General features: G+C 42.2%; 1 protein-coding gene across 1 annotated transcript in view; it reads left to right on the plus strand.

The window, feature by feature from the left end:
* Window positions 1–26514, plus strand: part of LOC118388908 (protein MTSS 2) — a 104828-nt gene that overhangs the window by 40679 nt on the left and 37635 nt on the right. The window contains exons 4-6 of the mRNA XM_035778504.2: window positions 13777–13861; window positions 15398–15489; window positions 17184–17258. Coding sequence (XP_035634397.1) covers window positions 13777–13861; window positions 15398–15489; window positions 17184–17258 — 252 coding nt within the window. The remainder of the gene's footprint in view (window positions 1–13776; window positions 13862–15397; window positions 15490–17183; window positions 17259–26514) is intronic.

A 26514-nucleotide genomic window follows, 5' to 3' on the forward strand; every position in this document is an offset into this window, starting at 1 on the left:
CAGTGGACATCCCTTCTGCCCCTTCCTCTTTCCACTGAGTGACCCCTATCTATTGCTGCACACTCTGCTGATCAGCTAGACCACATTACCATCCTGCCCTACCCTACTGACAAGCCTCTCAATGTCACAGCAACTGTATGTTAGCAGCCTCTTCAGAGGAATCGCTTAGCCAAGAGCCTTGGATGTTCTTCCAGGATCCTTTTTCAGCTATGATATTATACAATCATGGGTCTGCACAATCCAGGTTGTTGGTTCATTACACTCCTACAGATTGATTTTGGACAGATGGGATGGCGTCACCTGGACATGGGACTGGTTTTATGCTGACAAATCTCTGTGGGCTGAATATCTCAGGTCAAATTGAAAGCCGTTGGTGGAGTGCCCTGTCTTTTCATTAGGAAATTAAATGAAAGGTTGCTGTATACCACCGTTTCATTGAAGGCTATTTCACTATTGGTGTCATTAAAAATAAACATTTCTCAAACCCCAGAAGATTCCATTTATTCAGTTTGATTATAACTGCTTCATAAAACACTGCAAACACAGGCGAGTTGCAGGATTTAGTCTGTGCAATGTGGAAGGAGTAAGTTGTTCCTAGCAGGAGAACTAGGAGTGACTAGTGGTGAAGTTGCATCAGGGTGTTGCCAGAGGCCTATATTCAGCATGATCTAGATTTGCACAAAGCAGAAGCCTCCACAGCCCCTCTAATCTGCCAGCATAGCTGTGGTTGCATGGTGCCTTTTCCTTCGTCCAAGCTGTGCGGTGCATATTTACAAAAAAACAGATCGAGCCAGATTGATAATCCGGGTGCCACACCCACATGCATCGCAAAAAAAATAGATTAGTGATAGGAAGTGGACTTAATAGGTGACAAGTCCAGGTGGGAGAAAGCTGGTGGTGGATTGTTTTTCTTTTTAAAAAGCGATTTGACCGGTTTTAACCAGCTGTGCAGGTGTTGCAGATATCCACTTTCCCGGTGTTTTCTTGCGCAAAGTTGAAAATATGACTTTGTTGGTACCCCACTGTATAATCTCTAATTGAAATGTAAGTGCAATTATCAATGGAAACCGGTTTGAAATTACACCCACCCAGCTGTAGTGTGTCAGTCAGTCATTCGTGTAGCGGTAGTGTGCTTGGTTTGACAATGGCTATGCCCAGAATAGGCAGAGGGGCAAGAAGTTTCACAAGTCGCTCAGAGATACAGGAAACATCCATGTTCCTCTTCCCTACCACTTGACTCGGGATCCACCCATCAAAGCTTCTGCTTTAAAGTGACTCAGTGGCCACTTGCAGTCTCGTAGTTCTGTTTCCATTTAACTTGTGTCCTTTCAACGAAGTCAACCAGTCAGGAGGTCACTGGATAAGTTCTAGTCATTGCTCATTGTCTATGTTCTGTTGAGGCACAATTACATTGCCACAGTCATCTTTTCCTTTAATGCCTTCAAATATCACTTGTCCTTATTCATCCCCTGGCCATGTATTCTGTATCTTCAGTTATGCTTACTGCTTCATATCTGAAGTCATCATACCCAGCAGCTTTTATATTGTATTTTCTACATGATAGACATGATTAGACTGCTCTCATTAGCCAAATGAATCAGACATATTTACATCAGCATGAAAACGAGTTCTGAGGATCTCTCCCTCTTACCCTTGAGGCAGTGTCTCACATCTGTAACGCTGTCCTAGTCAGACACCAATTACCTCTGGCGATGACTGAAAATGGAACCAGAAAAATCATGCCTAAAAGCTCACTCTGCTGAGCTGACATGGATCCATGAAATTATCGACACAGACAAGCGCTCAAGTGTACACCAGGAGAGACCATACTGCCCCGCTCATGATAGAGTATTGTTATATAAAAAAAAAAATGTATTACTGTAGAGTATCTATGAAAAAGAATGCAACCGTCTTAGGAAAAACGGCGGTTGGATCTACAGGCTTGCCTGCCTCCCCCTTCTGCCGCAGCCCAGTCTTGTAGTTCACTGCTGTCAATGACCACATTATGAATGGGCTTGGACTTGGAAAATGTGCCCTGTGGTCGTGAAGCATTGGTTAGGCCAGGGCCGGGCGAATGAAATGCCACATTGAACACTGCCTCAAATGCTCTCTCTGTCTTCGGCAACATGACGAAGGAAACTGGAAGGAAATTAAATAGCTTAATGTTTTCTTTCCTCAAATATATTATTACATGAGAACATAGACTGTTCATTTGGCCCCTTTCACAATTCATACCTAAGTGGTTGAGTTGGTGCATTACAGCCAGGAAATGTTGTTCTTCTGAGTCATGTCCTGAAGAAATAGGCCACATGCACTTGATCAAGTGACCATCTCCTTTTTTTTTGTTTCCCTCTTTAAACTCTCTACATAAAATGATTTAAGTGATTTCAAATGGCAACTTTTGGCCTAGACAAGAACGAATGCATACTTTTTTACATCTTATCTCTCTGTGGAAAAGGCTTTGTTTTTTTAAAACACGTTTTTAGTTCTCGGTCTCTCTCATCTCACTTCCCGGTCCATCCATCTCCCTCTCTTCTCTCCTCTTTCTAAGGTGTGCACCGTGATATCAGGTTTTCTGCAGTCAGCTAGCATCCTGCGGTTCTCTCACACGTTTGACATGAGGTAGAACATGGAAGCTCTGGCAGCGTTTCAAATGGCGCCACTAGACCAGTGTGCCACTGGGGCGTGTAGTTTTTTTTACTGTATACTGATAGTCATCCACAGACTAGTTTGGATTTTGACTTTACCTTCTATAACATTATTTTAATGTTTTGGTTTGTTATATACCCTAATTGAGTAATGAAACGCCAAACATTATGGCAATTGTCTGTTTTTAGCACCAGTACGAGACTGATAACAGCTGAACTTGCTAACACAGCCAAAGACACTTTGGCACAGATTTGGAAGCGGAGGAAATGCCCCTAGAAATCTGAACACTACCCATTGAATCCATTGAAAATTCGTTGCTACAGAGGAGAATAATTATTTGGGTAAAGGAAAGGTGACTTGACGAAATAGAGGCATACAAAGACAAAAGAAATGTGGCACAGTGTGTAAGTGATAACAAATGAGTGAACAACTTGAAGTAATACAAGGGAAAATAATCTTTGCAGTTCTAGAGTATTATTCCTATGAAAAGTTCTACAAATATGACTTTTTTCAATGTCAGTTGTACCCATCCATATCAGCCCAATCCTCCATCCCTGCCACAGTTATTACCGCAGGGAATGATTGAGCGAAATTGTAATTGGATTACTTGATGTAACATGTCAAGTACAAAAGTGGATAACATCCAATGTTCATTTTTGTCTGTATGGCTCACGTGCTAATGGTTCCAAAACTGATTTACGTAATTGTTTAAGCCAACATAAATGGCTGTTTTTATGTAACTACTCTAAAGTACCAGCATTGAGAGCTTCCCAAAAGAAGATTCAACATAAATGACCTGGGGATTATTTTCTTTCACTTAGGCAAAAGTACTTGTTGTAACATATTTGAATTTACTTTATTTAACAATGTTACTTTCCAGTTTTTTTAGGCCAGTGTTTCCCCAATCCCAGTCCTCGAGTACCCCAACAGTATACATTTTTATTGTAGCCTAGGACAAACACACCTGATTCAATTTACGTTAACCATGCTTTCTGCGAATTGAAACTGATTTTTCTGGGGCTACAACAAAAAGGTCTACTTTTGGGGGTAGTCGAGGACTGGAGTTGGGAAACACAGGGTTAGGCTATATGGGATGTTTTTAACGGCTGTTAAACCTTTGCATTTAATCCCTAGTCACTATGTTGGCTACATTTGTCAGAAAATTGGAGTCATGTCCTGAAAGTAAATAAATGCCATATAGAGAGGCTTAAAGGGATACTTTGGGATTTTTGCAATTATCTACTTCCTGAGAGTCACATGGTCTCATGTATACAATGTTTGTCTTTGCATCCAGTATGAGGGAAGTTCGTTTTGTTAGCCAATGCTAATTAGCGTTATCGGAATGACTGGAAGTTTATTGTATCTACTAGCATGCTCGTTAGACATTGCACTAATACTAGTTAGCAACTTCCTTCAAACTGCACGCAGATTTAAAAAGGGTATCCACAAGTTCATCTGACTGGAGAAGTAAATAAAGTGCTTCATTGCCAACATCCTTAAGTATCCCTTCAAGAATTTCAGTGTGTAGAGATATCGTTTTAACCTTTATTAAACTAGGCAAGTCATTGAAGAACAAATTCTTATTTACAATGACGGCCTACCCCGGCCAAACCCTAATCCGGATGACGTTAGGCCAATTGTGCGCCGCGCTATATAAATGTTAGCACTATTTGTTTCGACTCATAGAATATGCAGCTGGGGGTGAAATTTAATGATGTAGAACCTGGCCCATGCCTTCCTATTTGATCACAGTTCACCTGACTGGAACCTGCACCAGAGTGCTCAGAACTTCCGACTGGGGCGAAGGTTCACCTTCCAACAGGATAACTACCCTAAGCACACAGCCAAGACAACGCAGGAGTGGCTTCGTGACAATTTCAATGTCCTTGAATGGCCCAGCCAGAGCCCGGACTTGAACCCAATTGAACATCTCTGGAAAGACCTGAAAATAGCAGTGCAGCGACAATCCCCATCCAATCTGAGAAAGGCTCTGCAGAGAAGAATGGGAGAAACTTTCCAAATACAGGTGTACCAAGCTTGTAGCGTCATACCCAAGGAGTCTCGAGGCTGTAATCGCTGCCAAAGGGGCTTCAACAAAGATTTGAGTAAAGGGTCTAAACACGTATGTAAATGTGATAATGCATTTAAAAAATATATATATATATATACAGTTGAAGTCAAATGTTTAATACACCGTAGCCAAATACACTTAAACTCAGTTTTTCACAATTCCTGACATTTAATCCTAGTAAAAAAAATCCTTGTTTTAGGTAAATTAGGATTACCATTTTATTTTAAGAATGTGGAATGTCAGATTAACAGAGAATTATTTGTTTTAGCTTTTATTTCTTTCATCACATTCCCAGTGGGTCAGAAGTTTACATACACCCAATTAGTATTTGGTAGCATTGCCTTAAAATTGTTGAACTTTTCTAAAAACATGTTTTTGCTTTGTCATGGGGTGTTGTGTGTAGATTTGATGAGAAATAATTTAATACATTTTAGAATAAGGCTGTAACATAACACAATGTGGAAAATTAAAATGGTCTTAATACTTGCACTACTTATCCTCTAAAAGTAGACGCAGGACCTGACATGTCTCGGCTGTGCTGCAGGAGCCATTTCCGTGTTGCTTATTGTGACTAAGGTGTGTGAGTCGTGTAGCCCAGTGAATCCCAAACTGGGGCTGACAGGAGGGGCACGGGGCTACACACATCCTGTCTCAGGGCTCATCTCACAGAAATTTTGACAGATGTCGGTTGGATGAAGTGCCTAGCTTCCCCCTAATAACAAGGCGTGGCCATCCACCTCAAAGTCTAGGTCTTGTGCTAGGACAACCTTAAAGAAGGGATGGGTGTTTTTTTCTTCTCTCATTGACTTCACACTCTTCATCACCTGTGGCCATGTTTCAGAAAAGCATTACTTTACCAACCTGTTCTGTCCTGCACTGTTCTTCTACCCCAACAGTTTTAGACACACCCAAACTATGGCCTCCCCTTTTCCAGCGCCAAACCTTTATGGTCTCCACTCAACTCCTCCCCCTCTTGGAATAGGGGACCGACAGGCTCCCATTTTACTCACCCTGTTGTGTTGTGGGGCTATTTGTCAGAAAAACCACCCGTTGGCAAGCTCTGTATCCCATACTTTGGCTTTCCATCTGTTGTGCAGACACAGTCATATTACTTAGAGATCGGTAATAAACATAGCTAATTAGTTTAGTTACTTCAAATGCTTTCATGTACATTCTGGGGGGCTTTACTTGAAAATGTGCTCATTCCTTTCCCAGCACAGCCCCAAAGAAGTGTGCTGTATTGTCTTTGTCGGCCAACTTGCACTACACGAGTAAGAATGCCACATGCCCAGCCGAATGGATTGATAGCATTCTCCTCCTGGAGGTCATCAGAGACATAGGAATGTTTGAGAGGTTTTTCAAACGAGGCTTTAGGGAGGAAGGGAACAAACAAAGTAACGGGGGGAAAATGTGTTGGCGTGTAAGGATGTGAATCATCCATGTAAACCTGATGATTAAGAATTCCAAGGTCCACATTTGACATGAGTCATGCATTGAGAATCTCTGCATTATTAAAATGAACATTTCGGTGTTCAATGTTGAATTAAAGAATGCTGATGGTATTTTTTTTATTTTTTTTAACTATGCAAGTTAATTAAAAACAAATTCTTATTTACAATGACGTGCTACCAAAAGGCATCCTGCAGGGACAGGGTCCTGGGATGTAAAAAAATACTATATAAATATAGGACAAAACACACATCAGAAGAAGAGACAACACTACATAAAGAGACCTAAGACAACATAGCAAGGCAGCAACACAATATAATAACATGGTAGCAACACATGTTAGCAGCACAAAACATGGTACAAACATTATTGGGCACAGTCAACAGCACAAAGGTAGAGACCATGCATCACACAAAGCAAGCCACAACTGTCAGTAAGCGTGTCCATGATTGAGAACTGTCAAGTTTGAGTGTTTTGTTGCCAGAAGGAGAACATATTGTGTTGTATGGTACCATCGATCTTCACACTCTACAGGCCCATGCACCACTACACCAGAATTTAACTATAGGAAGAACGCCGAACATTAAATGGTGGAAATATCTGATAGCATAAGCTGTGTGCTATGAGACACTGATATTACTGGCACTGTAGTACCTCACTCCTATTTTACAATGTGTTTTGATATAACATTCAATGAATCCGCTACCTAGCGTAGTCAGTGTTCAGTTCACACCTTACTCCCAACCCACCAGTCTAGCCTCTGCTCATCCTCAAACTTCAAACCCAAACCTGGTCTATTCAGCCATTAGGGTATTTTTAGCAGTCAAATTTAAATGTTTGTTTCTTAGTGGGTAATTTTGGCTTTTCGGTTCTGCGGTTTGAGCGGTCCCAGATTTTGGTTGAGCTGGGGGATGAGGACAAAAATTCCTATAACGATGAAGGTGCTATCAATTCTTTGTTCATGGCCGACAGACAAGTTCCTTACCCTTTTCCCCGTTCTACTGCCTCTTCCTTTTTTGTGGTAATTAGTTGGTTGTAATTGTGGGTAGAGCAGACATTTCCATATGTCTGTTAGCTACATGTGTGACAACTCCACCAGTCCTATTTATGATATAATTTACAAAAATTATACCTTTAAAAATGTACCAGTTTTTATTTATTTTTTATGATGTGGTCTAACTGTTTACCTAGTGGGGAATACTGAAGGAAGCATTGAATGCGTTGGTCAGGAGGGTGGAGAGCTTTGGGCTGTCGTCCTGGGTCATATTTTTATAACATTCCCTTGTGTCATGCAGCCATTACTCTGGGTTACCCCGCAGTCTGAAACGCTCATCCGGATGGTTGGTTTGTTTGACATAGCCACTCTGTCTACTACAAATCCCCCCTATGTGACTATTGACTAAGGTTCTTTAGGTTCTTACATTTAAAAAAATATATAATAATAATAATTTATTGGTGTAGGGTGGAAGCTGTAACAGGGAATTCCTGTACGTCTGCTTCATGTATAGATCCGTACAAAAAAAAACATTCCTCTGAATTAAAATGTTAAGAACTTATTTCATGCACATCAAATGTGAGGGTCAATTTCAAATGTTCACTGCTTGTATTGGAGTGGAATAGATGAAGTTCCTCTGCTGTGCCCTGGAATAGAACAAATCCGTCTTCAATCAAGCATTTCCAGAGTCTAATATGGCGCAAGAATGGATTATTCGGGCTGACAATCATTCTTTTTCTTTTCTTTTTAACATGCAGATTGGCATAATTCGGTGCCATTTTACTACCCATAGCAGTTCCTTTCTGTTGAAAGAACATGTCATTTTGAAAAATTAACAATCTCAGCAAGTTCAACAATTACAGTCAGTGCTAGGGAGAGTGCCAGTGGGTCGTTGACTGAGGTAGTGTGCCATGGCTTCTAGGCCTCCCTGGTGGGGGATATTACTATACAGTGATTCAACATCAAAGCAAGCCATAAGCATCTCCCCATTTGGTATTGTGCATTGTCTTGAGGATGTTAATCATGTCCAAAGCATCACGTATATATGCAAGGAGTGACACCAGACTGTGTTTTACAAAAAAATCTACAAAAGCAGAAATATTTTCGGTCAATGGAACCAATGAAGGCCAAAATAGGTCTCCCTGGTGGCTTATCCAGTCGTTTGTGGATTTCTGGTAAGGCATGAATGACGCTCCTGATTGGATTGTCCACTTTCATGAACTCATTTTGTTTGCGTCATGTCTCCACTTTCTGTAAGAGACTTCAGCTTGCAGAAAATCTCATCTTTGCACAGTGGTGTAGGGTCACGTGACAATTTCTGATAGAAAGTGGTCCCAGGATCTCATTCACAATTGTCCCCGGATCTCATTCACATAGTCATCACGGTTTAACAACACCACAGCTCCGCCCTTGTCAGCATTATAAATTGGAATAATTTTTTTAAATGTCCAATGCTTGCCTCTGTTTAGGGAGATTTATTGTTTCTTATTCAATCTGAGACATCCTTTCCCACTAATCTGTAATATGTTTCTAGGGAGGTATGTCTGTGTCTGTGTGGACAAAAAGTGGATTTAGCTCAAAGGGGTTTTCATTCGATGGGCAATGTCATTCTCTATTGTCACCCATAGTCTGAACACACTTCTTACTCATAGTTGACACATCCACATTTGGAGTCTTATCATTTATGGGACAAATTAACTCCCTAAATCTGAATGTACGAAATCATTTTTGAAACTCTATTGTGGTGTCAAAGTCATAACATGATGCAGCAGGGACGAAAGATAACCCCTTACTCAAGGCCAACTCACATGTGGTGATGGGAAGTGAAGAAAGGTTAATCGCACTCAGGCATTCTGACTGTTTGTCCAATAGTGGCCTTGCTCTTCTGTTCTTCTTGCCCCTCAGACACTTCTTCAACGTCCACATTGCTGCTGACCCCTGTTGGGGCCATTGAGGGTATCTTCTTCCCCCTCACTTGTGATTGGAACCATTTCACTGTTTGACTGCTAGGTTTTATGGTTATTATGATTGGTTGTCTATAGGGACCATGTTTAATATTGTAGTGGACAAAGATAAGAACGTTGCTACTGTGCAATTCGCTTTTCAGGTAGGATGCAATTTTGTAACTGTTTTTTTGTATTTCTAATCATTTGTTTTATTATTATTGTAGGCATATTTATTAATCTGAACCAGTTTTTTCAAAATGCAAATCTTTTTTAAAAAAAGGTAAAAATGAACAAGCAGAAAAAAAAATCACGCATCACAATATCAAACAATTACGCCGATCCGAAATGGATCGGATGCCAACATTTGAATAATAGATTTTTTATATACAAAGTGCCTTCAGAGAGTTCACACCCCTCGACTTTAACCAAGTGTTGTTACAGACTGAATTGAAATTGTATTAAATTGAGTTTCACTACACACAATACCCCATAATGTCGGTGTTATTGTTTTATTTTACCAGGTGTATTGCTTTGTAGGTTAGTAGTAAAAATTATTGCTTAATCATGGACCCAAAAATTGCCTTAACAAGAAGCCATTTTATATATATATGTGTATAGATAATAGCACTGGAGTAATATGACCAATCTTTAGGTTCTAGTCAGGATTCTATTGCTTTGTAGGTTAGTAGTAAAACCTTATTTAGCACTAACTGAAATATGACCAAATTTATTTAGTGCTTTATCCTGGTAGCCAGAAAGTGAAGCATTGTAGTAGTCTAACCTAGAAGTAACAAAAGCATGGATACATTTTTCTGCATAATTTTTGGACAAAGTTTCTCATTTTTGCAATGTTATGTAGATGGAAAAGAGCTGTCCTTGAAACAGTCTTGATATGTTTGTCAAAAGAGAGCTTAGGGTCCAGAGTAATGCCAAGGTCCTTCAGTTTTATTTGAGACGACTGTACAACCATCAAGATTAATTGTCAGATTCAACAGAAGATCTCTGTTTCTTGGGACCTAGAACAAGCATCTCTGTTTTGTCCGAGTTTAACCTTATGTCTGAAACACAGGCTTCTAGCGAGGGCAATTTTGGGCTTTACCGTGTTTAATTTAAATGTACAGCTGTGTGTCATCCGCATAGCAGTGAAAGTTAACATTATGTTTTCGAATTACATCCCCAAGAGGTAAAATATATATTACCGTAAATAGCCTACCGCCTATTACTCATGGTTAAAAAAACATCCATAGGCGATGCTGTTGGTTCATTAATTTCGCAGGGTGGCTTACAGAGTTGGGCAACAATCATAGTGATTTTTGATTTTGAATAGCCTAGTCATGTCATTTTTTGTAGTTTCATAATTAATAGGCTAACACGTTACCTTTAGCTACCACTGTTTCCATCGCCTCGCTTGCCTTCATTCCTTTCTCAAGCAAGCAGGGAGAAGGGCTGTGAACAGTTTAATGAAATATATTTTGTTTTGAAAACATGTTACCATCGATGTTCCCGAACAGATTTCACTTGGTTTACCAAATGAAGCACTGGGTAGCAGCAGGAACAGGATTGGAGAGCCCATGGCAAACAGTTTGGGTGGAATATCACCTGTTGCTCAGCGGGAGGATGCATGCTCCTCAAACAGTGGTTGATGGGTGGAGTGAAATAACCACAATAGCCTACTACTACACCCATTGTAACCTTAGCAACGCTCTCCCATCTCCCTTGTTGTGAAAGTTGCCATGGGGAAACTGAGGGTGGTCATAATAATCTGTACCCCTCTGATACTGGTGGCCAGTTGAGGCTGTGTATAGGGCTACTAGGTTGGCTTACTGAGCCAGCGAGAGGCCCAGGTGATCCAGCATTAGCAGGGATTGGGATAACTGGGACACATTCATACAGCTGATAATCTCAACACTGTTCTCAGCAGGAGACACACAGTCTAGCCCAGGGGTTAGGGTGGGGAGAAGAGAGAGGAATATCACTAGGGATTGTGGATGAACCTTTGCTGGGTCCTTCTTTCCCTCTTGTTTTCCTCGATCACTGAAAGGAGTATTATCTTCCCTTTCAGCACAACAAACTGGGCCATCTCATACGAAGTGCTCTGTATTCAGTGACAGAATGCTACAATGGCCTATTTATTATTGAGGCTCTGGGCCGACAGGACGAGGGCTTTGCAGTTTAGGGCTGGGCTGGAGAATCCACACTGGGCCCTGTGTGATGGGAGTGACTCAGTTTCTCTCTCGCCCTATAGTGTGCATTCGGATTGTAATTCAGACACCTTCACTTTTTCACATTTTGATGCGTTACAACCTTATTCTAAAATTGATTTAAATTAAATTTCTTCCTCATTCTATACAGAATACCCCATAATGACAAGGCAAAACAGTTTTTTGACATGTTATTATTTAACCTTATTTACATAAGTATTCAGACCCTTTGCTATGAGATTAAATTTAACTCTGGTGCATCCTGTTTCCATTGATCATCCTTATGTTTCTTCAACTTGATTGGAGTCCATCTGTGGTAAATTCAATTGATTTGACATGATTTGGAAAGGCACACACCTGTCTATATAAGGTCCCACAGTTGACAGTGCATGTCAGAGTAAAAAGCACAAAGGTCACTCAGATCATGAGAGGGACGTTGATTATGATTGAACTATTTGGCCTAGATGCCAAGCGGCACATCTGGATGAAACCAGCAGACCAGCTCATTACCTGGCCAATATCATCCCTACGGTGAAGCGTGGTGGCAGCTTCATGCTGTGGGGAAGTTTTTCAGGGACTGGGAGACTGGGAGACTAGTCAGGATTGAGGGAAAGATGAACGGAGTGGTCCTGTAGCTCAGTTGGTAGAGCATGGCGCTTGTAACGCTTGTAACGCCAGGGTAGTGGGTTCGATCCCCGGGACCACCCATACGTAGAATGTATGCACACATGACTGTAAGTCGCTTTGGATAAAAGCGTCTGCTAAATGGCATATATTATATTATTATTATTAAAGTACAGAGATCATTGATGAATACCTGATCCAGAGCACTCAGAACAGCCTAATGCAGCCAGAGCGGAAATGTATCCAGTGCTGCGTTGTTGACATGTTTGATATGCCGTATTACCCAATGCATTTTCAAGTACGTCAGTCGCCCCATCGGTGGCACCAATTGTCCTTGCTTCTAATCGAGGGTGAAATCGACTAGGGAGGTTTTCACATCCTGGCTGGCTTCCAGACTTATCTAGCCTGCAACAGTTGGGTTAGCAGGACCAATGTTAGTTGCAGGTTCCATTTGTCTGTTTTCTTCAATGGAAATGTTAGTCGATAATGTCCAGAAAGTCTGTTAAGCTTGATATGACACAAGCAATAGTAGTGAAAGTCCCGCACTCAGTAATGCCTCTTTTTTCTGTTGTAGTTTTGGCAAGCCGTAACCATAGTACTGTGGTTGTCCTAATAAGCTCATATGGTTGATAGAGCTAATATCTGAGGTCTTTAACCTCCTAATGAGTAGTCCAGATGGAGACCTGATGCTGCTTTTGCTGTTCCTGCTGTGATGTAAACAGGCAACAGGACCAAGTGTTGCTTGCTTCCATCATACAACTGGACACATCCTAATGAACTTGGGAAGACATATGACGTCTGAAAAAAATGTGTAGTGTGACAATTTATATCTCTGCAGTGGTTTAAAGAGATCATTTTCTGTCCCAGAGGGCAGTGAGTCACTATGTGCATCCCAAATGGCACCCCTTTCCCTACAGTGTAGTGAATAGGATGCCATTTGCGGAATAGTCATTGTGGTGTTAATGTTGTAGAATGGAAAGGCCTCTATCTGTCTGGGTTCTGTCTTTTCCCCCCATATGTCTGTCTGACTGGATTTGTACAGTGTAGACATCATGGCCTCTCTGGGCCTGCCTGGGATTGGGCTGGGAATATTAAGTGGATAAATGAGTGCAATCAAAAGCAGATGTTGGTGTCTCGACAAGGTCATCACCCCCCCAGCGGACGCTGGAGCCCATGGCAACAGCAGGAGTGTGTGTTCAAAACCAGTCGGAGGCTTCATACCAACCTCGAAAGCCTTCGGGAAGGAGTCGGGGTGGAAGTGTTAGCTGCGCTGGTCTGCTGTCAAATCTGAATTCAATACAGCAATAAGTCTGCTGTGTGACAGACCTGCTGTGGAATCCCTATCGACGTGGTGCAACGAACTCACTGGCAGTTTGTGCAAATCTTTCTGAATGAACGAAAACAACCCCATTAAAATATACTGGGCAGGGACGCCACCCACCTGCTTGGGAGCCAGGCCCAGCCAATCTGAATGAGTTTTTCCCCCACAAAAGGACTTTATTACAAACACACATACTCCTCAGCTTCATCAGCTGTCCTGATGGCTGGTCTCAGACGATCCCGCAGGTGGAGGTCCTGCGCTTGAGAAGTTGTGATGCTGGTTGGACGTACTGCAGAATTCTCTAGAACAATATTGTCTAAAAAACACTTGCTCAAAGATTTTTTTTACACTTCTGTCTATGTACATTACTGTATTTATACTTGCAATATTGGCTTTACCAGGAAAGGGGGGGGAAAGCTGGAGGACATCCAACTTTTTTGGCTTCATCAGGCTTATAATATGGTATTGTTTGGAAATTGGAAATTGACAGGTTTGTTCTGTTTTGTTCCATTGTTTTCCAGGGGCGACAAAAGAGATCGGCTCGGCCTTGACGAGAATGTGCATGAGGCACAGAAGCATCGAGTCAAAACTGAAGCTCTTCACCACGTAAGTGATGGAACTATAAATCATGGTTTCTGGAAGACATTAATGTAGTATTAGTCTTAAGGCAAAACCCCCATTGTTTCCTTTTTTTTTTTTGGTTAGGGCATATTATTACTGCCGTCCGTCTTTTAACATTTCAGACTATTTGAAAACGTGACATGAAGCATTCTTTGACATTTAATATATCAGATGGTTGCTGTTCTGATACTCAATGTATTTCTGTCACACACTGAAAAGTGAGCATTATCAACTCAGACCTGCATTTTCATCCAAGTGATTGGTTTCTGGCATGGCCTTAGTGTTCAATATTTCCAGCTGTATGTGTTTTCCTGTGTGCTGAACTCAGTCGGTATCGGACATTCCTCCAAAAACCACAGAGAGCTCTCACCTCCTCGGATGATGACCCTGGCTGACTTGGCAAGTGGATGACGGCTGGCTCGCCTCACGCTGTTCTCCAACCCTGAACACAATTCCTGCCTACTTCAGCCCCAGCAAATCCAATTGTGCCCTGCTTAGGGTCTTCTCTGTTGCTCTGTGTGCTAATGAGACAGACAAATTAACATTTTGTCCAGCTGTAAAACAGCACTGTGGACCGGTTGTACTACAGCCAGTGCTCTCTAAGCCTAGGACACGGCTGTAATGGGACTCCGGTTGTGGATGGATGAGTAGGAGATTGGATTGTTGCTCTCTGGTACCATTTGCACACTACTAAACCAAGCCGGGCCAAGCTGTACTTCACTGTCCTGGTTACACATTAACCATAGTTGCTAGAACCATGTGAAAAGAAAATATCAGAGCCAGTACTGTTCGGGTCGACATGATAGTAGGAAAAGGATATAGCCCAGGCTGTACTTTACCTCTCTTCAGTGGAAATCCCAGTAGTCTCATTTCTTATTTCTCCCTCCATTATTTCCATCACTCCTGGCCTCTGACATTGCTGTAGTGTCTTTCTTCAATTGCATTATGCAATGTCAAGTCATTGACTGCCCAGCTTCAGTTGGAAGATCCCACTGACCCTACTGTACATAGGCCTATCCCAGAGAAGGGCTCAACTCTGAATAGGCCATTAGACAAAGTAGAGGGAAGGTGAACTAACAGACACCCGCTAAACCTATCAGCTTCATTAATAAGATCTCTTAACTTTATCACTTTGGTCTAGTTTTTCTCCCAGACGCCGTGTGTGTGGGGAGAGGTTAAGTGAAATTGGTTCAAAGTGCTATCTCATGTCATCAATTCATAGACACTCATTGTGTGCTAACCTGTCACGGCTGAACAGCTCTGGCTATGCCGGGTATGTGACGAGGCGTTCACAGCATACCTGAGAGTATGCTCAGTTTAATTGCTTTGCTTCCCAAGCTATAGTGTGTAGATTTGATGACTTGATTTATCTATTTATCTAGGACCACCTATCAATTACAATTATTGATAATTCTGAATTTGGTGAAGTTGAATCTTATCAACCATTCTGGTGAAACCTCCAGGTGAACCACTGGGTGTGTGACTGTAATTTAACAGCTGGTTTATTGGGTTCCACTGCAGGGCACTAACAGATACCCTGATCAATCCCCTGGAGCTGAAGATTGAGGAGTGGAAGAAGGTGGCCAGTCAGTTGGACAAGGACCATGCCAAAGGTAGGAGACGGTACATACACACACACACTTATTATTTTTATTTCACCTTTATTTAACCAGGTAGGCTAGTTGAGAGCAAGTTCTCATTTACAACTGCGACCTGGCCAAGAACAAAGCATAGCAGTGTAACAGACAACACAGAGTTACACATGGAGTAAACAATAAACAAGTCAATAACACAGTAGGAAAAAAAAGTCTATATACATTGTGTGCAAAAGACATGAGGTAGGCAATAAATAGGCCATAGGAGCGAATAATTACAATTTAGCAGATTAACACGAGTGATAAATGATCAGATGATCATGTGCAAGTAGAGATACTGGTGTGCAAAAGAGCAGAAAAGTAAATAAATAACAATATGGGGATGAGGTAGGTAAATTGGGTGGGCTATTTACAGATGGACTATGTACAGCTGCAGCGATCGGTTAGTTGCTCAGATAGCAGATATTTAAAGTTGGTGAGGGAAATAAAAGTCCAACTTCGGCAATTTTTGCAATTCGTTTCAGTCACAGGCAGCAGAGAACTGGAAGGAAAGGTGACCAAATGAGGTTTTGGCTTTAGGGATAATCAGTGAGATACACCTGCTGGAGCGCGTGCTACGGGTGGGTGTTGCCATCATGACCAGAACTGAGATAAGGTGGAGTTTACCTAGCATAGACTTGTAGATGACTTGGAGCCAGTGGGTCTGGCGACGAATATGTAGCGAGGGCCAGCCGACGAGAGCATACAAGTCCCAGTGGTGGGTGGTATAAGGTGCTTTAGTAACAAAACGGATGGCACTGTGATAAACTGCATGTAGTTTGCTGAGTAGAGTATTGGAAGCTATTTTGTAGATGACATCGCCAAAGTCTAGGATCGGTAGGATAGTCAGTTTTACTAGGGTAAGCTTGGCAGCGTGAGTGAAGGAGGCTTTGTTGCGGAATAGAAAGCCGACTCTTGATTTGATTTTTGATTGGAGATGTTTGATATGAGTCTGGAAGGAGAGTTTAGTCTAGCCAGACACCTAGGTACTTATAGATGTCCACATATTCTAGGTCGGAACCATCCAGGGTGGTGATGCTAGTCGGGCGTGCGGGTGCAGGTAGCGAACGGTTGAAAAGCATGCATTTGGTTTTACTAGCTTTTAAGAGCAGTTGGAGGCCATGGAAGGAGTGTTGTATGGCATTGAAGCTCGTTTGGAGGTTAGATAGCACAGTGTCCAAGGAATTTTACCTTCAGGAAGGGCCTGAAGTGTACAGAATGATATCGTCTGCGTAGAGGTGTATCAGGGAATCGCCCGCAGCAAGAGCAACATCATTGATATATACAGAGAAAAGAGTCGGCCCGAGAATTGAACCCTATGGTATCCCCATAGACTGCCAGAGGACCGGAAAACATGCCCTCCGATTTGACACACTGAACTCTGTCTGCAAAGTAGTTGGTGAAACAGGCAAGACAGTCATTAGAAAAACCGAGGCTACTGAGTCTGCTGATAAGAATATGTTGAATGTTCCAGCATCTAGTGGAATCCCAGAAGAGTGGATGTTGTTATAACCGCAAAGGAGGGACCAACTCCATGTTTAGGCCCAGCATTTTGGAATGAGATGTTCGAGGAGCAAATGTCCACATACTTTTAGTCATGTAGTGTACATTCTGAGATGTCAAATTTTTTTTACCTGGCACTTGATGCATCTTCTCATGTCAACCCAATGCAGAATACAAGAAGGCCCGAGCAGACATCAAGAAAAAATCCTCAGACACAATCAAGCTACAGAAGAAAGTTAAGAAAGGTAAGGGCATCTGTTTTTAACTTTCTACGTTCTGTGTGATGTGACACTCTGCCAAGGGTATTTTCTTATCTAGGCCAGTGTGTAGGTTTGGGGGAAGGCTTGGACTACACCTGAATGGAGAGTGTGATGCATAGCAACGAGCAGCGCAACATTTATTACAGAGGGTCAGGTTACCTCATCACAGCTGGTATTGTGAAAGGAGACAATGATGTGCTTTCTCCATGCCTGCGGTTGTTACGGGGCCCCTCCTTCGCCAAACCATCTCACCACACCTACCATTTTCCTCTTCCATAAATGGTATTGTTTCAGCCAGGTTGGGTTTGTTTAGCTCTAGCTCAGGACTTTTTTCTAAGTCTCCCTATGAGGATGTAAAGGTGTAGACATTATTCCCAATGTGAAATTATATGACAATAACAACAGTCTTACATCATTATTTAGCCTAAAGATTAAACGCGATAGTACACATGCCCATTATGACATTTAAATGCTAGGCTGGTAATGATGTCTTGACTATCGCGGACCTATGGCTCTGAACTATGAGCTTCAGTCTTCTGAGAATTTGTGTTTATTCCTCAAGTTCTTGGTATCGCAACAGCAGAACTATCATATGAAAATATGGGTACCGAAAGTGGGAGAGGCATGACGAACATGTGTCTTTGTGACTTTGCACATTCAATCGCCGATGAAAGGTCTATCATTATTATGTGGCGTCAACCCACTTCAGAGCTTCAGTGCAGAAACGCCTCCAGTTCGCCCTGTTATGGCTGAGTTGATGTCAACTGTAGACTGGAAACACTCCTCAGAGCTTGACTGCGCGGACTGCTCTTATCTGACAGAACGCCCTCTCTATAGCTTATTCACCACTCACCATCTGGTCCTCAGTAACAGAGTGTGGTCCTCAGTTGGTAGAGCATGGTGCTTGCAACACCAGGGTAGTGGGTTTGATTCCCGCTGGCGTCACCCATACGAAAAATGTATATATGCATGACTAAGTCACTTTAGATAAGTGTCAGCTAAATGGCATGCATTATTATAATATATTACCATCTCAAGGCTTCACAGGCTCTTTGTTTGAGATCCATAAACCTTGCCTGACAATTCAAACTGAATTCTTCCGCTGGTCTATCGTTCGCTACATGCTTCAGTCTGAGACTGCCATAATTGAAGTTGTTTGTGGTGACATCAAAATGAGGGGTGTTGTACAAAACAATGTCAGCAGTGATTGGATCATCCCTAACCAATCAGAGTATCAAAGTCCATGACGAATTTTCAAAACACCGCTTTACCCACGTGTGTTCTGTCTCTGGCCCAGACTATCGGTTTCTGGGACCAATCACATGGTCTATCCTCAAAATAGTCCGAGGTATTCCGATCCAGACTCATTCTGGAAAAGAAACAAACGTCCGTGGACATGGCATAGAGTTTGGCCGGAGCAAGGAGTATGGGTAGCCAAGCAACCATAAACTGACATTACTGGATAGAACAGTCAAACTACATGAAGTGGGCAGGGAGGCTTTTATTCCTTTGACTGCAGTCTTTCTAAAGGCGCAATAAGGCTTACCGTTTGAACTAGTCCAAGGCACCTAAAGGCAAACGCAATATTTCAGTCACCCAAAGGCAAAGACGAGGTTTGCGTTCTAAGATGAACTAATATAATTGTCCTCTGATGGTCTGAGGTTGTCATTCCACAGGTGAACATGATCTGTAAACCTTGCCATTCCTGCTTCTTTTACCCAATTTAAGACTTGTAGATACTTGACTACACTAGCCATTTCTAGCACCCGCTATGTGAAGAGCCCGTCATAGCAGCTCTCTTTCTGGAGAGGGATTTGATCTGCCAATCCGGATGATGAGAGGGAGCCCAGCAGTATGTGAGGCGCAGAAGATGTTGAATTGTTAAGCTGATCTGAGAGAAAAGAGATTAGTATGCTAATGGTATCACTGCGCATTTTGATGGCAGGGAGATGAGCAGAAGCATGAGGGTTTTGAGCTGAAGCTATGCCATTTCCCTCTCAGCTATGCTAAATGTAGGGCAGTAGTAGGCTCGTACTGTACAGGCCTGTTGCTGTGACCTGATTGTTCCCCATAAACAAGGCCTTAGAGTCTAAGGGAGGCGCCTCCGCACACAAGTGTAGGAAACACCCCCTGTTGAGAGTTGGTCCCACTCAATCAGAATCATTTGTGGATAGCTGCCTGGGTTAGAGGAATTGTTTTTGTCAACAGGGTTGACATGGGATCTCGTCTCAATAGTTCAGTTTTGCCCCTTGTAACACTAAACATCGAGGCAGTGATGGGGGCAGGGAAAGCTTGAGCACAGCGTGTGATGCCCTAAAGAATTTATTTAGTGGTACATTTCCCATGATGTAGCCTAGACCTTAAATGTGGTGACTGTCTGGTGGCAGTTTTGATATGACGATACATACATTTGATGGAGTTTTTCAACATTGTTGATTTAAGAGTGCTGAGTCTTCATTGTTGGGTAGTGTAACCCCATTGTGTGGTAATGTGCAGTTGGAAGGTATCAGGCAGCAACACACCTGGTCGAGGGTGGGGTGGGGGGCTGACGGATAGTGGTGTCAGTAGGATATCGTCATTATCCGTTACACCAATCCAGCACGTGTAAAGTCAAGACGAGGCCCCTGCTTTCTTTAGTATGCCACACCTCCACCTATTAAAATGAAGAACCCTGAACCCACAAACCATTTAAAATGCTGGATTCTAACTCTTCCACAGTCCAAAGGTGCTTTGTAACACAAGACAGGCCGATATGATCACCACCACGCCTGAACTGAATGAATACTTTGACTTCCCTGCTCCTTTCCACTGTTTCTCACGTTTGTTGTCCTCTCTGTAGTATGGTCAGTCTGTTGGTCCCATGATTATTTTTGGCAGCGCATTGCCCTCCCTCCCTGCCTTGCCCTACAAAGGACCCATTGGACAATGTTGAAACAGAGAGCGTATCTGGAAAAAGAGGCAAACCGCCGGGCGAGGTTCAGCAAATAATCCCACCAGAATAGTGTAGTAGCAGCAACAGCCAAGACTCATTGTAACTTAACTTGGCTCAATGCAGCTCAGAGCGAAATAAATAAAGTGTACATTTAGGAAGGCCACTTCGTAGTTCAAGGCTGTATTTGTCTTTCTAGGATGAGTCCCTGTCGCATGTAATGCTTAGAGAGACACTGACTAGTTAGCTACTGTCCTTTTGAAGTTCAAAAAGGGAAGTGCAATAAAATCCAGTAATGTGCAACCCTGACTCGAATTCAGGCAGTCGTTCCTCTTGTGGAAATGGGCCATGTGGCTGAGAAGTCCCGGGGGGAAGGTGTACATCATCTGGGTTAGGGTGCCCTTCGACCCCTCTCCCTTAACCAAACCCACCTCCTTAGCAGAGGCCTTGGTTTATAACAGGGGCCAACCACAGGCCACATTGAATTGGCTTGAGGGCCGCACTTGGCCCGCAGGCCGTGAGTTTGAAACCCCAGGTTAACAAGGACCTCTGCCATGGGGTTCATCTGGGAGAGGTGATTGCAATCAGGTTACAAGGTGAACTCTGTCTTGGGTGATAACATTTTGTTGTTATCGCAATATATTTGTCAGAGGTTAGCATTCCATGATATTTTCATACGATTTTCTACCTAAATGCACAAGACCGAATGCTGTTTAGCAGAACAGGAGCACGCTGCTTTTCTTGGTCACGTTCAGTAGGATGTTTTACACAGCCATGTCATAATCATATCACATGCTAAATGTACATGGGCATCTTTGATATATCGTTATTGTGATTGTTTAGATTATCACTATGGATTTTTTCCCCCATATCACCTAGTGAGACCCGGTTTAATAAATTGAACAATGCCCTTTTAAGTTTCTAATACACATGCCACACCCTGAGACTTGAATGGCCTACAAATTTCCAATGCATGTAGTGCATGAATGTTAGATAAAGGCACAGGTGGAGTAGAGTCGGGCTTTGTTAGCGAAATGAACCGCTGAAGGAATGTGGGCAGCTGTATCTCTGCGTCTTAGAGATTACTTTTGATCTCTTGGGTCCAAAGACAAGGTCAGGGAGGTCAGATGGGGAGTAAGTGAGTTGGGAGTCTGACAAAACCCTCTTATCCCTAGGAAACATGGAACGAATGCTACCCTAGTTCCTAATCAATCAGAGAAAGATTAATTGAATTGAGTATAAACTCTGAGAAGAACACATGATACACTAGAACTTTGAAACAAGTTAACTACCTGTGAAAGTGAAGTAGAAATGTGGTGTAACTGCACCGAGAACTCAAACAGTTTCTGTTTGAGTTCTCGGTGCAGTTAATATGGGTGGTCTTGTATGGCGGTAATTAAACTAATCTGTAGCTTTATACTAAAGTGAATGTGGTTGTAACATCATGCCTCGTGGGAATGTTCGGTGCTGGGGAGTGTCCTCATATTTGAGATTGGCGTGTGTGTCTAGGTGTGTTTCACATCAAGTGGGCCCTGTTTGTTACCAGAGAGGGTGGTGCAGTGTCCTCAGTGCTAACTCACCCTTCTGAGCCACTGTGGGAAGCTGTCCTCAGGCCTCCCTGTAGAGCAGCAATCAGAGGAGGGAAGTACAGATTCCTGGGATATCTCTGTCTTAGTGGTGCTAGGCAGCATGGGGGCTAACACTGAACTGATCCCATCTGGAACATTTAACAGCTCTAGATATGAAATACCCCTAACCAATCCCTTATGTTCCCCAGCAAGAAAAACGAATAATGTCGCTCAAACAGAAGGGGAACAAACAACAAAAATCCGACCACAACCAAAATGCACCAGGTGGGGTGTTAGGAGGGGTTCTGAAAAACACTCATGGGGGGGTGTACGCTGAAAGTTGACTAGCAACAACTGGTACCTTGGACTAGAGGTTGACCGATTATGATTTTTCAACACAGATACCGATTATTGGAGGACCAAAAAAAGCCGATACAGATTTAATCGGCTGATTTAAATAAAAAAACATATTTATTTATTTATTGTAATTATGACAATTACAACAATACTGAATGAACACTTATTTTAACTTAATATAATACATTAATCAAATCAATCTAGCCTCAAATAAATAATGAAGCATGTACAATTTGTTTTAAATAATGCAAAAACTAAGTGATGGAAAAGAAAGTGAAAGTGCAATATGTGCCATGTAAAAAAGTTCCTTGCTCAGAACATGAGAACATATGAAAGCTGGTGGTTTCTTTTAACATGAGTCTTCAATATTCCCAGGTAAGAAGTTTTAGGTTGATGTTATTATAGGTATTATAGGACTTTCTCTCTATACCATTTGCATTTCATATACCTTTGACTATTGGATGTTCTTATAGGCACTTTAGTATTGCCAGTGTAACAGTATAGCTTCCGTCCCTCTCCTCACCCCTACCTGGGCTCGAACCAGGAACACATCGACAACAGCCACCCTCGAAGCATCGCTCCACAAAAGCCGCCACCCTTGCTGAGCAAGGGGAACAACTACTCCAAGTCTCAGAATGAGTGACGTTTGAAACGCTGTTAGCGCGCACCCCGCTAACTAGCTAGCCATTTCACATCGGTTACACCAGCCTAATCTCGGGAGTTAATAAGCTTGAAGTCATAAATAAACATAAATATAAACATAAATGCTTGAAGCATTGCGAAAAGCTGCTGGCAAACGCACGAAAGTGCTGTTTGAATGAATGCTTACGAGCCTGCTGCTGCCTACCACCGCTCAGTCAGACTGCTCTATCAAATCAGATTTAATTATAGCATAACACACACAAATACGAACCGTTCTGTATTTTATCTAACGGGTGGCATCCATAAGTGAAAATATTGCTGTTACATTGCGCAGCCTTCAATGTTATGTCATAATTACGTAAAATTCTGGCAAATTAGTTCGCAATGAACCAGGCGGCCCAACTATTGCATATAACCTGACTCTGCGTGCAATGAACGCAAGAGAAGTGACACAATTTCCCTAGTTTAATATTGCCTGCTAACATGAATTTCTTAACTAAATATGCAGGTTTAAAAATATATACATCTGTGTATTGATTTTAAGAAAGGCATTGGTGTTTATGGTTAGGTGCATTCGTGCAACGGTTATGCTTTTTTCGCAAATGCACTTTTGTTAAATCATCCCCTGTTTGGTGAAGTTGGCAGTCTTTGTTAAGAAGAAATCGTCTTCACAGTTCGCAACGAGCCCGGCGGCCCAAACTGCTGCATATACCATGACTCTGCTTGCACAGAATAGAAATATGCAGTTTAAAAATATATATACTTGTGTGTTGATTTTAAGAAAGGCGTTGTTTATGGTTAGGTACACATTGGTGCAACAACAGTGCTTTTTTTCGCTAATGCGCTTGTTAAGTCACCCGTTTGGCGAAGTGTGCTGTGGTTCAATGATAAATGAACATGCACCGCATCGATTATATGCAACGCGGGACACGCTAGATAAACTAGTAATACCATCAACCATGTGGAGTTAACTAGTGATTATGATTGATTGTTTTTTACAAGATACGTTTAATGCTAGCTAGCACCTTACCTTTGCTCCTTGCTGCTCTCGCATAACAGGTAGTCAGCCTGCCAGGTAAAACCCCTTCCCACTAATGAGATGACAAACCAGCACAGGTGTAACACATAACGAGGTGACACCAATCGGTGCGCCCCATGTGCTAACTTCCAACCTCAAAATATAAATGTGAAAACCAGAGCCAGTAACACCTTCCCCATAAGACAACAACTATATCCTATATTTTTGTTGGACAAGTTTGCTCACATCAAACAGAAAATAATTTCCATCTCACAACATTATCAACTTAAATGCTTTGCGTTCTCCAATATAAACATGGTGTCTACTAACTGTCAACAATTAAATACAAGACAAAAAAGCCACCTTATTTGATTTACTGTGCATAATATATATATTTATTTTCTTTCTTAAAATTCTGAAGTTTGAAAAACATAGGTAAAATCACGTACATTTCTATAACTCTCATCCCCTTGGAAGGACCCAAAACAAAACTTGCTTTGAAAAGTACCCCATAGGGTGCTCAATTGTTATTGTCTTTCTGTAGGAGCACAGCCCCTGCTCTTACATCGCTGGCATTGGTGTACAAAACCTATGGACGACAGAAATACGGAGCCGCTAGCACCACTGCAGAGACCAAAAGGTTCTTAGCATTTTGTAACCTGAATGGAAGACAAAGATAGGAAAGCAAACTATCAAGCATTACAAAAGCACACAATTCTTTGGCGTGCTCAGTTAGAGGGACCTGCCAATATCCCTTCAGCAGGTTGAACTTGCTAATGTACTTAGCAGCGCAAACACGGTCCACACAATGGTCGACCTCGGGAAAGGGTAGGAGTCCAACTTAGTAGAGGCACTGAGTTTCCGAAATTCAGAACAAAACCCCAGAGAGCCATCTGCCTTAAGTATTAAAATACAGGGCGAACTCCACAGACTGCCATGTTGCGCAATGCGGTGCTCAAGCATGAACTCCACCTCACTGCAAAGCTTCAGTCTTTTCAGGGTTCAGTCGATAAGCACGTTTGATTGGGGCAGAGTCCACAACATCAGTGTCATGCTCTAGTACATTTGTGGAGTTGGCACATCTGAGAATAAACCCTGATATTCAAAATGCAGTTCAACAATGTCACCTTTTTCCTCCGGAGACAAGTGTGCCAAAAGGTTTTCTAGAATCTATTGAGTAGAGATCGACCGATTAATCTGCCATTCCGATTGATTGGGGCCGATTTCATGTTTTCATAACAATCGGAAATCTGTATTTTTGGGCGCCGATTTAAAAAAAAAAAAAAAAAAAATAATAATATATATATATATATATATTATTTAAATATATTTAAATACCTTTATTTAACTAGGTAAGTCAATGACGGCCTAGGAACAGTGGGTTAACTGCCTTGTTCAGGGGCAGAACAACAGATTTTCACCTTGTCAGCTCGGTCGATCCAATTTTGCAACCTTACAGCTAACTAGTCCAACGCAATTACGACCTGCTTCTCTCTCGTTGCACTCCACAAGGAGACTGCCTGTTACGCGACTGCAGTAAGCCAAGGTAAGTTTCTAGCTAGCATTAAACTTACCTTATAAAAACAATCAATCATAATCACTAGTTAACTACACATGGTTGATATTACTAGATATTATCTAGCATGTCCTATACGTTGCATATAATGTGACTGAGCATACAAGTATCTGACTGAGTGGTGGTAGGCAGAAGCAGGCGCCTAAACATTCGTTCAAACAGCGCTTTTGTGCGTTTTGCCAGCAGCTCTTCGTTGTGCGTCAAGCATTGCACTGTTTGACTTCAAGCCTATCAACTCCTGAGATGAGGCTGGTGTAACTGAAGTGAAATGGCTAGCTAGTTAGCGCGCGCTAATTGCGTTTCAAACTTCACTTTGAGCCTTCTAGTAGTTTCCCTTGCTCATGGGTAACGCTGCTTCGAGGGTGGCTGTTGTCGTTGTGTTCCTGGTTCGAGCCCAGGGAGGAGCGAGGAGAGGGACGGAAGCTATACTGTTACACTGGCAATACTAAAGTGCCTATAAGAACATCCAATAGTCAAAGGTTAATGAAATACAAATGGTATAGAGGCCTATAACTCCTATAATAACTACAACCTAAAACGTCTTACCTGGGAATATTGAAGACTCATGTTAAAAGGAACCACCAGCTTTCATTTGTTCTCATGTTCTGAGCAGGGAACTTAAACGTTAGCTTTCTCACATAGCACATATTGCACTTTTACTTTCTTCTCCAACACTTTTGTTTTTGCATTATTTAAACCAAATTGAACATGTTTCATTATTTACTTGAGGCTAAATTGATTTTATTCATGTATTATATTAAGTTAAAATAAGTGTTCATTCAGTATTGTTGTAATTGTCATTATTACAAATAAATAAATAAAAAATTGGCCGACGTAATCGGTATCAGTGTTTTTTTGGTCCTCCAATAATCTGTATCGGCGTTGAAAAATCATTATCGGTCGATCTGTACTCGCATCCGCTACAAGACCATGGTGCTTGCCTACGGAGCTGTGAGGGGAACGGCACCTCAGTACCTCCAGGCTCTGATCAGGCCCTACACCCAAACAATGGCACTGCGTTCATCCACCTCTGGCCTGCTCGCCTCCCTACCACTGAGGAAGTACAGTTCCCGCTCAGCCCAGTCAAAACTGTTCGCTGCTCTGGCTCCCCAATGGTGGAACACACTCCCTCACGACGCCAGGACAGCGGA

Source organism: Oncorhynchus keta, chromosome 10 (genome assembly GCF_023373465.1).
Source record: "Oncorhynchus keta strain PuntledgeMale-10-30-2019 chromosome 10, Oket_V2, whole genome shotgun sequence".
NCBI classification, from domain to species: Eukaryota; Metazoa; Chordata; class Actinopteri; order Salmoniformes; family Salmonidae; genus Oncorhynchus; species Oncorhynchus keta.